Source organism: Camelus ferus, chromosome 10 (assembly GCF_009834535.1).
Source record: "Camelus ferus isolate YT-003-E chromosome 10, BCGSAC_Cfer_1.0, whole genome shotgun sequence".
NCBI classification, from domain to species: Eukaryota; Metazoa; Chordata; class Mammalia; order Artiodactyla; family Camelidae; genus Camelus; species Camelus ferus.
Genome location: NC_045705.1, coordinates 62,738,315 through 62,750,685, shown reverse-complemented (window position 1 = coordinate 62,750,685; position 12,371 = coordinate 62,738,315). Strand labels below are relative to the sequence as shown.

Genomic DNA, 12,371 nt, shown 5'->3' with positions numbered 1-12,371 from the left:
CAGGGAGACCCAGCTCCAGCCCTCGGGCTGGTGTCTCCAGTGGACAGCCTGGAAGCCAGCCGAGGCAGGAGCTATGGGAATTTTTGCAACATGCGTGCTGAGGAGCACAGGACTGGAATAGGTTTATCAGCAAAAGAGGAACTGGGATTAAGCTGAGCTGAGTCAAAGTGAAACAGACCACTTTGCGGCAGAACTTCTCAGAGACTTTGATTGGGAACGGCGCCTTGTGAACCTCCACGAAGCGCCTAGAATGTAGCATGTTTCATACTTACTTTGAAACTTTGTTTTTCTTTGAACGTTTTGCTATGAAAACCCATTCTGAGAAATGCTGCTCTGGATATTTCCTGTCTGCCTTTCTAGGGCAGATTTGCTAGAGGCCTGCTCAGTTCCCTTTCAACAATCTCTCCTCAGGGATCAGAAAACCGTCCTCTTTAAATCACTGATGGGAAACAGATCAGCTCAGTGTCTTGCCCCCAGAGTGTTGAGGGGTTCTGCATCAATCAGCTCATTACGGAGCAGCCTGGTAGATTTGGGGGTGTCAGCTTCTGTAACCTCTCCAGCCCACATCTTATGGACAACATTGCCCTACCTGGCCTACTCAGGAATGTCACCATCAGTGGCTACCTCTCCTCGACGTCTTTCCTTTTCTCATGATCAATTTCTGGCTTTGGGAAAAATAAGTTACTCTCTCAACCAAGAAGTCAAGTGCTCGATTCTACGAGGAGGCAACAGGCCTGGCATTTCTGGTCCCCAAGTTTTTATATGAATGATGCTCCCAGTCAGACCAGCCAAGGCCCGTCCGTCTTCCTCTGGTGACATGAAGGAGACACTGACGAAAAGAAGCAACCCCACAAAGCCATTTTCAGGAGATTATAATTTATTCTACATTATTGGCGTGACAGGAAACAGGGCCGAGATTCCACCTCCCCAATCCCATAGGGAAAAGCAATCAGGAGAATTGTCTACAGCTCAGAGCGGGCACAGAACTGGGGCTGGATCTCCCTGGGAAGTGGCCGGAAAGACTCAGGCTTGGGCCACGGCAGCCAGGCCGACCTGGTTGTTTGCCCTGTCGAAGACGGTGAAGTACTGGCGGATGAAGACGTCACCCAGGATCCAGAGCTCTTCGGAGCTGGAGAGGTCCATGCCCTCGAAGCCGCTGGTGCAGCTGTCGTCGCTCTGGGGAAAGAAAAGGAGAATAAGACTGGAGCTAGGACACAGACCCAGCAGTGACAGGCGCTGGGGAATAAGCAAGGCACGTGCAAGGAGGACCTTGCCGGCCTGGGATCTGTCTGTACAAGCTGCTCGCTGCACTCTTGGTTTCCAGGGATTACTAGACATTATCCAGTGTTTCTGGCAGATGCACAAATCCTGACATCAGCATCAGAGCTGAGGGGTTTAGGGAGAACTCAGCTGCTGGGAAGGATTTTGGAAGTGCGGGTGATGCAGCCTTTTCTCATTATTCTGACTCCGTCCAGTGGCAAAGTGGATCAGCTTGTGGTCCTTTCTATTCACTAAGTCACTGGGCCAGCAAACTTGGCTGCCTATTAGAATGACCTGGGGTGCTTTGATGCCTGCACCCCGCCCCCCACAACCAGGGTTCAGGCCCTACCCCCTCCTAATTAATCAGCATCGCTGGGGGAGGGGCCTGGGTATCCGATTTTCTTGCTGAATAACATTGACTCATTGGGCAAAACTAGTTTTCCACCCGGCATTACAATGGAAGGCAGAGTTCCCGTAGCTCATCGGACTAAGGACATGTGGCTTGGTAGAGACAGTAAGAGCATCAGAAGCCCTGACCCTCTGGAGGGTGTGATTTCCATTTGCCCAACCCTTTGTACTTTGATGTGGTCAGCTTCACGTGATTACCCTAACCTCACCCTGAGCACAGGGAAAGCTCCAGCTTTTAGACAAGGAAACTGAGGCTGAGGGAGGTTGCCAGCTTGTTCAGAATCCACGGGCTAGTGAGTGCGTCCCAGAGCATGGACTCAGGAGTCCAACTAGAAATTCTCTTGCCACATCTTCAGCGTTTGCTTCACTCCCCACCCCAGCCCCACTCCCCCAGGGGGTGCTGCACCCAAAGTCTCATTCGGGCAGTTATTTTTCACATATTCTTTCTCTCCGGAGGTTGTCCAGAGCAGTTGTCAGCATCAGCTTGTGGAAGTGCACTTTCCCTTGAGCAAAGTGGGGTATGTATGCAGCCACATCCTCTGCGGACACACCTAGGTAGGAGGTCCTGAGCCCCCTTACCTCCAGGATGTAGGCACTGGGGGACAGAGGGTACTGGACGCCGTTGATGGTGAAGACGATGTTGGGCAGGCTGCTGATGGAGGAGCAGCTGACCACCATCTGGAAAGAACAAGGGTTAGAAGGGCTTTCATTCCTCCTGCGGCAGCCCCACCGCTTGGGTCGAGAACAGGGCAGTCAGGGCTGGACTTACATCACCGTATGAGTCCTCACTGGCTCCGATGTAGCTCTGGATGTTAGAAATGGCGTCGGTTGGGCCGGCCAGCAGAGAGGTGCCGGTGTCAACAATGGCCTGGCAGCCACTGCTGCAAGCGATGGACTCTCCTTCCATGGTGATGCTGAGAACGAGATGCAAGTCAGGGTTCCCTGAGCCCCCAGGGGGTATGTCTCCCCAAGGAGGAAGTAGGTGACCCCAGACGGTCCCTCTTCCCCATCCATTGGCCAGTGTCTAACATTTCAGCTGCTCTTGTTCACGCATTTATTCTAGGCATCATGTACTCAACAGAGATGTACTGAGTGCCTACTCTGTGCTAGGCACCAGAGATGCAAAGCCAAACAAGGGGGCTGCAGTTTCTGGCTTCAGGGAGTTCACACTCTATCTGGAAAGAGAAGTTATGATTGAGGAACAGAGGATAAGTGGGGCACATGGCAGGGGAACGGGAACACAAACCAGGGTGAGGGTGGTGGTAGGGAGCAACCAGAGAAGGCTTCTCAGGAATGCAGACACCCAGAGGTTGCTAGGGAGGCGAAGAGCTGGAGGAGGACATCACAGGCAGAGGGGGTGGATGGTGGGGAGTGATGAAGACTAGGGCAGCAGGGGCGGGGGTTCGAGAAACTGATGAGGTTTTCTCATGGGTAGATGGAAGAGGACCAGTGCGCCCTGGTTTGCCCGGGACTGTCTTGGTTTTAGTAGTGAAAGTCTGGCATCCCAGGAAACTGCTCACTCCTGGCCAAACCTGGGCAATGGGTCACCCTAGCCAGCCAGCTGGGGGCAGAACAGATGGTGAGTGAGGCGGCTTAGGGGACAGACAGGCTCTGAAGGGGAAGGTGGGAGGGAATGACCTGAAACAGCGTCTCAGCCATTTCACCCTGACCCTAGACCAAAAGTCACAGGCCCCCTAAATGCTGAGATGTGCGGACAGGGGGTCCTCCACTTCCCAGGGATGCTGGTAGATGGTCCTGCCTCCTTGCCCAGAAGGAAAGTGGCTATCTCATCCTTGCAGAGTGTCTGAGGGTCCCAGACAGCACGCTTCCTCCGGTGAGGTGCCCTTCCCTGGGTTTCTCTGGCTCGGCCAAATTCCACCTTCTCCTTCTGGAGCACATTTCCCTGTTCTGGCTGTTCCAGGGGAATCCTGGAATGCTGAGTTTACTACAAGTCTGTAAAGAAGTGGGATCTGGGGCTCACGCCAGTATATTACCAGTCCTCAGTGACCTCACCTGTCCACGGTGATCTGCCAGTAACCCTCAACAGAAACAGGCACCCAGTTGAGGCTTCCTGTATAGTAAGAAGAATCGATGCCACCAAATATCACCACGCTTCCACTCTCGTCATTGCTGTGGAAAGTGGAGGGGAAGACAGGTAGTCATTCATTCATTCACTCATTCACCTGAACATAAGCTATGAGCATGCTAAGAGCCACTCTTTTTTTTTTTCTTTTTCTTTCTTTCTTCTTTTTCTTTTTCTTTATTTTTTAGAAGTTCTTTTCTAAGAGCTATTCTTGATTAGGTTCCTTTTTTTTTTTTTTTTAAAAACAGACTATATTCTTTTAGAGCAGTTTCAGTTTCACAACAGAACTGAGCAGAAAATATAGAGAGTTCACACATAGCCCTCCCCACCCACACATATACACTCCCCTACCCTCAACACCCCTCATCAGTGCGGCATATTTGGTACAATCGATGAACTAACATGGGCACGTTATTATCAACCAAAGTCCATAGTTTAATTTAGGGCTCACTCTTGATGTTGTACATTCTGTGGGCTTTGACAAATGCATAATGACCTGTAGCCACCACTATAGTATCATACAGAATAATTTCAATGCCCTAAAAATCCCTTGTGTTCCATCTATTCATTCCTCCCTCCCTCCCTCTCCCCAAACCCTTGGAAACCATGATCTTTTTATTGTTTCTATAGCTGTGCCTTTTCCAGGATGTTGTTTGGTTGGAATTGTACAGTTTGTAGCCTTTTCAGACTGGCTTCTTTCATTTAGTAATATGTCTTTTAAGTTTCTTCCATGTCTTTCATGGCTTGATAGATCATTTTTTTTACTGTACATATATTATTAATTTACATATATGTACTGTTCATTGTTTCTAAGAATGTTTAGAGCTTTAGCTTTTTAAACTTACATAGTTATCAAAGGAATAAAGCCAAACACAAAATAAGAATTAATTCAAAAAGATACATACACCCTGCTATTAACAACAGTATTATTTATAATTCCCAAGATATGGAAGCATCCTAAGTGCACATCAATAGTTGAATAGATAATGAAGATGCAGCACATATACTTATATATGTAATGGAATACAACTCACCCATAAAAAAGAAGAATATTTTGCCATTTGCAGCCCTTCATTCACTTTTTCTTTTTCACTTCAAAAACTAGAATTTTATAACTGGCAGAGACATTTCCATTACATCAAAAACAACAAAATACCTAGAAGTAAACGAGGTTACCTAAACTCTGAAAACCAAAATGACACAAAGAAATGGAAAGATTTCTTGTGCTCTTGGATTGGAAGAATCAACACTATCAAAATGGCCACACTACCCAAAGCAATCCACAGATCCAATGCAACCCTCATCAAAATACTCCTGACATTCCTCACAGAGCTAGAACAAACAATTCCAAAATTTATAAGGAACCACAAAAGACCCCGAACAGCCAAAGCAATCTTTTGTAGGTCTCTTTTTTTTTTTTTTTCCTTCTTTTTGTTCTCTTTTCTTATGGTTTGATGACTAGAGAAGGTCTTTTAACATTTGTTGTAAAGCTAGTTTGGTCATGTTGAAATCTTTTAACTTTTGTTTATCTGTGAAGCTTTTATTTCTCCATCAAGTCTGAATGAGAGCCTTGCTGGATAGAGTATTCTTGGTTGTAAATTTTCCCCTTTCATTACTTTAAATATATCGTGCCACTCCCTTCTGGCCTGTAGAGTTTCTACTGAAAAATCAGCTGATAACCTTATAGGAGTCCCTTGTATGTTATTTGTTGCTTTTCTCTTGCTAATTTTAATATTTTCTCCTCATCCTTAATTGTTGGCAGTTTGATGACCGTGTGCCTTGGTGTGCTCCTCTTTGGGTTGATCCTGTGTGGTACTCTCTGCGCTTCCCGGACTTGGGTGACTGTTTCCTTTCCCAAGTTGGGGAAGTTTTCAGTGATTATCTCTCCAAAAATTTTCTCAGGTCCTTTCTCTCTCTCTTCTCTCTCTGGGTCCCCTATAATGTGAATATTAGAGCAGTTCATGTTGTCCCAGAGTTCTCTTACACTACCCTCATTCCTTTTCATTCTTTTTCCTGTTTTCTGTTCTGCAGTAGTGATTTCCACTAATCTGTCTTCTAGCTCACTGATCCATTCTTCTGCCTCATTTAGTCTGTTCTTGGTTCCTTCTAGTGTGTGATTCATTTCAGTGATCTTATTCTTCAGCTCTGTTTGGGTATTCTTTATATTTTCCAACTCTTTGCTAAAAACTTCACTCTGTGCATCTGTACGCCTCTTGAGTTCTCTGAACATCTTGGCTATCATTACTTTAAACTCTTTCTCAGATAAATTGCCTATCTCCTCATCACTTATTTCTTCTTCTGGAATCTTATCTTGTGCCTCGGCCTGGGAGATATTCCTTTGCCGCCTCATATCGCCCAGCTTTCTGTGTGTTTGTGGATTCCTTCCACAGGCTTTGAGGTTATTGTTTTCTTAGTTCTAGTATCTGCCCCTGGTGGATGAGGCTAGACTAGAGGCTTATGCAGGTTTCCTGGCAAGAGGAGCCAGTGCCTGCCCACTGCTGGGGGAAGCTTGGTCCTGGGCCTCTGGTGGGTAAGGCCCACCAATGTCTAGGGGTGTTAGTGGCTCAGGAGGTCTGCTGATGGGTGGGGCTGTGCTCCCACCCTGTATGTTGTTCGGCCTGAGGCTTCCCTACAGGCTGTTGTGTGGGGCTAGGTCTTGGTGCTAATGATCCAATCAAGATGTCAGCCTCCAGGAAAGCTCATGTAGATGAACACTACCAGAATATCCACCACTAGCTTTTATGCCCCCTGAGTGAGGCACAGCCATCCCCTACGTCCCCAGGAGAACCTCCAAATCCAGCAGGCAGGCCTGGCCCAGGTTCCTATGAAACCACTGCCTCTGCCCTTGGACCTGGTACATCTGAGTTTCTGTGTGCACTTCCCTCTTGATTGGGTTCTTGCCAGTGGCAGGGGCTGTGCTGAGTGTGTGACCAAGAGGGTTTCTTAATCCTCACACCAAGGCCCATGCCATGGTCACTATTATTATTTCCACTTTACAGTGAGGAAACAAGCTCAAAGAGGTGAGGCACCGTGCCCAAAGTCACACAGCCAGGTTGTCCAACCAAGACTAGAACCCAGATCTTTCTAGTTCCAAAGTGTGTGGTTTCCACTACATACTCACTCTTGCTACCATGGGGACCTCAAGAGGAATGAACAGCAGCTTCTGCTCTGAAAGCCTTGATAGTGAAGTTCATGGTTTGTCAACGTCTGAAGATGTTATTGATTGTCCTGATTGGGTGGGGGTGGCGGGAGCCCCTGGTGTCTAGTAGGTCAAGGCCGGGGAGGCTGCTAAACCTCCTACACTGCCCAGACAGCCCCCAACAGCAAGGAATTATCTGGTCCCAAAATGTCAATAGTGCTAAGGCTGAGAAACTGATCTAGTTGGCTTCATGGGAAATAGCTAAGTATCCCTAAAGGCAAATTATGTTTAAGAGCCAGCTTGAATAGTAAGTGGTCCAGAGGAAAAAAGGTTAAAGGGACCCTCCTGTTGTAATGGCAGGAGTCCTTGTTACTGGAATATTCCTTGTCTCAATCTCTTCAGTTTCAGGTTAGATAAGGAAGCAAATGTAGATGATAGAAAGGAATTCATCCCTAAAGAACTGGTCACAGGCAGCCTGTGACCCCACTCAGTTCATCCTACCCCATGGTTCCCGTAAACATCTTGACAGTCCATGTGATATGATGAGATCACAGTAGAACAGTTAATAACTAAATAAAAACATCAATCATGACACATCGCTTCAAAAGAGAAGGATGTGTGGGTCTCGGCAAAGTCAGTGACACACCCTCAGCTATTCTGGCCTGAACCTCTACTCAAGGAACATCAACACTCGGTTTCTTCTTTATTTATTCTTCGAATTAACTCATAGTCATACGTGGATCCTAGACTGGGTTAACTAATTCAAGAAATTGCTTTCATTATTGAAAAATTTCATTGTTCAAGATGTTAAATCTCAGTCAAACCTTCTTTTCACTTTTTGCTATTGAATTTTGGCCCTGATTTTAAGTGGATACTCTTGAAATGGTGGACGGGATGAGGGGAGGTGGGGTGGAGGGAGGGGTGCTGGAAAACAAATAGCTAATGGTATTTGCCTTGGGTACGGCAAGCTCTCGCTAGTAAAGTAAAGCCAATGAAGATGGTTCATTAGAGGGGTATTGGGCACCATTCTCTCCAAAGACATACCTCTCGAGCCTTAGACATGAACCTGTCCAATCTCCTGCTGGCCAAGATTCTCTCCATCCCACCCAGCCCTCAAAAGCCACCGGCTGTGACCTCTTAGCCCCAACTTACGAGCTCAGGTAGACAGAGAAGAGGTCTTCGGAAATCAGACCCTCGTCCCAGATGTTGTCAAAGACAGGGGTGGCCCCGGAGGAGGAGATGCTGGGGTAAGCCAGACCCAGGATGCCATCGAAGGGGGCATAATACAGGAAGGAGCCGGGCTCTGTCTCACTCAGGCCAAAGATCTGGTTGACATCGCTGATGCCTCCAACCTGAGTCGGGGGAACCAAGATGTTCACAATCAGTTTGTGTTTGCAGAACCCTGCAGGGTGCCAGCCCTGCGTGCAGAGCGTCCTTGGTTCCTCTCTTGTAGGACTTGGCCTCTGGGCATCAGACTGGAAGGAGTGGAGAGGGATTATCCCTGGGAATGCTTGTTATTCCACTGGAGGGAACAGCTGATGCTGATCTCCAGATGGCCACAGTCTGCGACTTGGTGAGAATTTGCTGCAGAACAGATGGTCACCGTGTGTTTGTGCTTTTGAAGATCGGATGCAAAGCAGACCCTGGGCAAATCAGAGCCCTTGACTCCTGCTGAGCCCTGAAAGTGGGGTAGGGGGTAGGGTTGTGTGCTTGGGGAGCTTTTGTGACTCAAGGCGGCTGCAGGGTGGTGGGAAGGAGGAAGAAGAGGTACAAATAGAGGACTGAGCCTTTTTCTACCTTCTCCCCACCCTCCTCCATAGCATTCAGCTTGGGTGGGGCTGAGGCTGGCTTCTAGCTCTAGGCACCCCACCCCTGTACCGCTGCTGCCCCCACTAGAAATGTCTGTGATATCTCTACCACTTCCTGCATGCCCCAGGTCAGGTTACATTTTTGATCACTGAGACCCATATTGCTTGAAGAAGTTGGTTCTAGTGTGGGCCAGGGGGCAGGGGGTGCTGTGGCCTCCAGTCCCCTGGAAGCTGGCCCCAGGGCTGGGTGAAATGAGGAGGCCAGCCAGCGGGTGCTCACCTGGACAGTGTCATATCCGAGGATGCCTGTCATGCTGCCGGTGCCATAGGTGATGGAGAGCGTCTCGTCGGTGCCCTGGTAGGTGGAGGATTCCTCAGGGTTGAAGCGGTTGTGGTTGGCTGCAAGAGAAAGACGTGACATTGTCAGACTCCAAAAGCTGAGTGAGTGTCATGGGCCGGGATGTCTCCTGGGGCTGGGTGCCTTGGTTCTGGGTGGGGCTTCAGAGAAGAAAGGTAACCTTTTCCCCAGACTTTGGATCCCTGCATTCCCAGGTTCCTTTTTCTGTGTGGTTGGACCAGTTGGGACCATCTCACTGATGGAAGGTCTTCTCGAGGGTCCCCCCCGGCATCTCCCTCCCTAGGCTAATGCTGAGTGGAGCAGGCCCATGGCTGCGCACAGTGATTTGCACCTTCATACCCTCTGCCATGGCCCTGAACTCCCTGGGGGCTGGGACCACATGTGATTCCCCGCTTCATCCTCCAGGGCACCTAAATAGTAGGTGCTGAGTAAATGCCTATTGAGTGGATTCCTGAGTGACTCCAGCAGACTTGCAATCAGACCGATTTGAGGCCCCTGAGTGTTCAGGGCTCCCAGGTTGGTTGGTGCTGGGGGCCTGGACAGGGCAGGCTGGGCACTCACTGCAGGCAGAGCTGGAGCAGTAGATGGAGGGCACCCACAGGTTGGAAGAGCCAGTGTCAAAGATGACGGTGAAGTTCTGAGCTGGGGTTCCGATGCTGATGGTGCCAAAGTACTCCGTCTGCCGGGGTGGGGACAGCACAGCTCACTGTCTTGGGACTCACCAACCTGGTCTCCCCAGGGACTGTCTCTGAGCCATCTTCTCAGTCATCTCCTGCCTTCCCCTTCGCTGGCTTCCTTGCCTTTCTCTCTATCCAGTGAGTCCATCCTTTAAGGCCCAGCCTATTCTCCCCTCCTCCTTGAAGTCTTCCCTGATTACTTTCCTGTTACCCTCTGATTTTTCTCTTCTAAGCACTATAAACAGTAATAATTATCTACTGTCCCTTCCTAAGCTCTTGCCTTGTATGTCTTAATCTTTCCATTCTCAAAAATGCACACCCTCGGTTTGGGGTGGAACCTTACAGCACCCAGCAGAGTGTATTTTCATTAAATTGTTGATGAAGAGATAAACAAGTCACCTTCGAAACAGAAATCCCTTGAGATCTCTTATTCCTAGATCTGGGTGCAGATTTTAAGAAAGGGCATCCTCACAGAATTTTTATTCTTAGTGGAAGCAATTTCTCCCTCACCAACTCTGTTCCAACTACAGTGATCTTGCTATTCTTTGATGGCAAGCTCATTCCCACCCCAGGGCCTTTGCACTTGCACTTCCTTGTGCTAGGAAAATGTTTATTCTAGATCTTTTCCTGGCTGGCTCCTTCACATTGATCATTCAGAACTCCAGTCAGATGTCAACTCAGCCAAAAGACCCTCTGACCACTTCATCTAAATTTGCCCCTGCCTTCTTCTTCTTCTTCCCCTGACTCTAATTAAGTAATTTTTTCTTTGTAACACTTGTAATTACCACGAATTATCTTACATACTTATTTCTTGGTCTCTTATTTTTCTTCCCCACCAGAATATAAACTCCAATATCTTTGTTGAGTCACCATTGTTTCCCCAGCTGTGGTACATGGTAGGTGCTTTGGAAATATTTGTTAAGGGGGAGGGTATAGTTCAAGTGGTAGAGTGCATGCTTAGCATGCATGAGGTCCTGGGCTCAATCCCCAGTACCTCCATTAAAAAAAATTAAATAAATAAACCTAATTAACCTCCCCCTCCAAAAGAAATATTTGTTAAGTGACCTTAAACTCAAAATTTCCCCCAGTATGTCTGACTGGGCTTTGAACATGAACACTGGCTTCTTTTCCTCAAATGCGCTCTGCTCCCCACTGTCACAGGGTCTAGCACAAGTCATCGAACTCTCTGGGAACTTCTCCTGTCCTTTCTGGACCCCCTGCTCTTCCTTCATTGCCCCAGGGAGGTGTCCCTGCCTGCCACCTGCCGCACATGTACTTGTCACGCTTTGTGAGGCTCACTGATTACCGTCTGTCTCTCCTACCAGACTGTGAGCTTCCTGAGGTTTTGTTCACTGCTGCTTCCCCGGGCCCAGCACCGTGCCTGACACGTGGGAGGTGCTCTGTATACGGAAGCACCGGAGGAATGAACGAATGAATGAGAGCAGCAGCTCTGACTGTGAGTTTTCCTGCCTCCCTGTGCCTCTGAGATCCAGGGAGTGGACCCCTGGCTTACTACTGCCTGGGGGCTCAGAGCCCTGGGCCATCTTCCAAGACCCCTGGGACCCCCTTCTCTCCTCCCGGCCAAGGCCTTGGAGCCGGCCCACTGCCTGCCCGCACACTCACATCCAGGTAGTTCTCAAGCGGCTGTTCGTCCAGGAAGTTGGCAGCCTCTGAGGTGGCAGGGAAGTACTTGCTGGCTAGGTTGTGGTGGTGGATCTTCAGGAAGTCCTTCAGTTTGCCTTGCTCAGTCAGGTTCTTCCTCAAGGACTTCTTCTTGACGAGCGGGACCCTGTGGTGGAGCAGTTGCAAACTGATGATTTGGAGGAAGAGGGGTGACTCGGCCAGGGGCCTGCTTATGGGGTGCTGGAAAAGCCCTAGAAGGAGACGGAAGCTGGCCCAAGAGAGGAAGAAGGAAGGCAAGAGGGGAGATACTCCTGTTTTGGGGGCACAAGGATGCAGAGGGGGTCAGCAGTCCCCCAAAGTCACCTGGCCCGGTGCTGGAGCTGGGGACCTCACCCAGGCTGGACTGCAGAGCCTGGGCGGTTAACCGTATCTGCAGTGCTCTGTCCCCAAAAGGGCAGGGAAGTGGGGAGGGGGGTATAGCTCAGTGGTAGAGCGCATGCTTGGCATGCATGAGGTCCTGGGTTCAGTCTCCAGTATCTCCATTAAAAAAAAAAAAAAAAGGGCAGAGAAAGGAGAGCTTTGGAAGCAGTTCTCCAGGCAGCGTGTCCCCCAGACTCACTTGTGGGTGATGCACTCGGAGAGCGCCACCAAGCCGAGCAGTAACAGCCACCTCATGGTTCTTCCGTGCTCTGCAGTCTCCAGAGAAGGGAAGATGGATGGAAGGCGTACAGCAGCAGGCAGGAGCCGCTCCTTATATACAGACCAAGTCCTCGGGGGTGGGCCTTACCCGTCTCCAAACATTACCCATTACACTGACGTCAAACAGAAAATTTCCTGATATGATTGTTCCTGCCCTGAGCCACGTTCTGGGGAGCTTTCCAGGTGAGTTGTTTTCCACTGTGACCACATCCCACAGCCAGAATGGATCTGCACAGGGGGAGCGATGACAGGGCGGCATATTTCTTAAGTAATATAACGCATCAAAAATTGACAAGCTGAATATTTTGACAAAATT

The 12,371-nt window shown here is 49.1% G+C and overlaps 1 protein-coding gene and 1 non-coding gene across 2 annotated transcripts; one reads left to right on the top strand and one right to left on the bottom strand.

The window, feature by feature from the left end:
* Positions 1 to 859: 859 nt before the first annotated feature.
* LOC102523948 (pepsin A) lies at positions 860 to 12,130 on the bottom strand. The gene is made up of 9 exons (XM_006173169.2): positions 11,976 to 12,130; positions 11,357 to 11,522; positions 9,618 to 9,735; positions 8,979 to 9,097; positions 8,043 to 8,242; positions 3,682 to 3,798; positions 2,438 to 2,582; positions 2,248 to 2,346; positions 860 to 1,176 (listed from the first exon to the last, which is right to left on the bottom strand). Exons 1-9 carry the CDS (start codon positions 12,029 to 12,031, stop codon positions 1,024 to 1,026), a joined length of 1,173 nt encoding a protein of 390 aa, XP_006173231.1. The 5' UTR covers positions 12,032 to 12,130; the 3' UTR covers positions 860 to 1,023.
* Positions 11,827 to 11,898, top strand: TRNAA-GGC. The gene has a single exon. It is a non-coding gene; the product is annotated as a tRNA-Ala (tRNA).
* Positions 12,131 to 12,371: the final 241 nt, after the last annotated feature.

Excerpts from the sequence above, each read along its gene's own strand:
- LOC102523948 (XM_006173169.2), bottom strand. The coding sequence starts at position 12,031 with ATGAGGTGGCTGTTACTGCTCGGCTTGGTGGCGCTCTCCGAGTGCATC. Across the intron at positions 11,523-11,975 it reads TCCGAGTGCATCACCCACAA|GGTCCCGCTCGTCAAGAAGA; the intron begins GTGAGTCTGGGG and ends GCTCCACCACAG. Across the intron at positions 2,583-3,681 it reads TGGCAGATCACCGTGGACAG|CATCACCATGGAAGGAGAGT; the intron begins GTGAGGTCACTG and ends TCTCGTTCTCAG.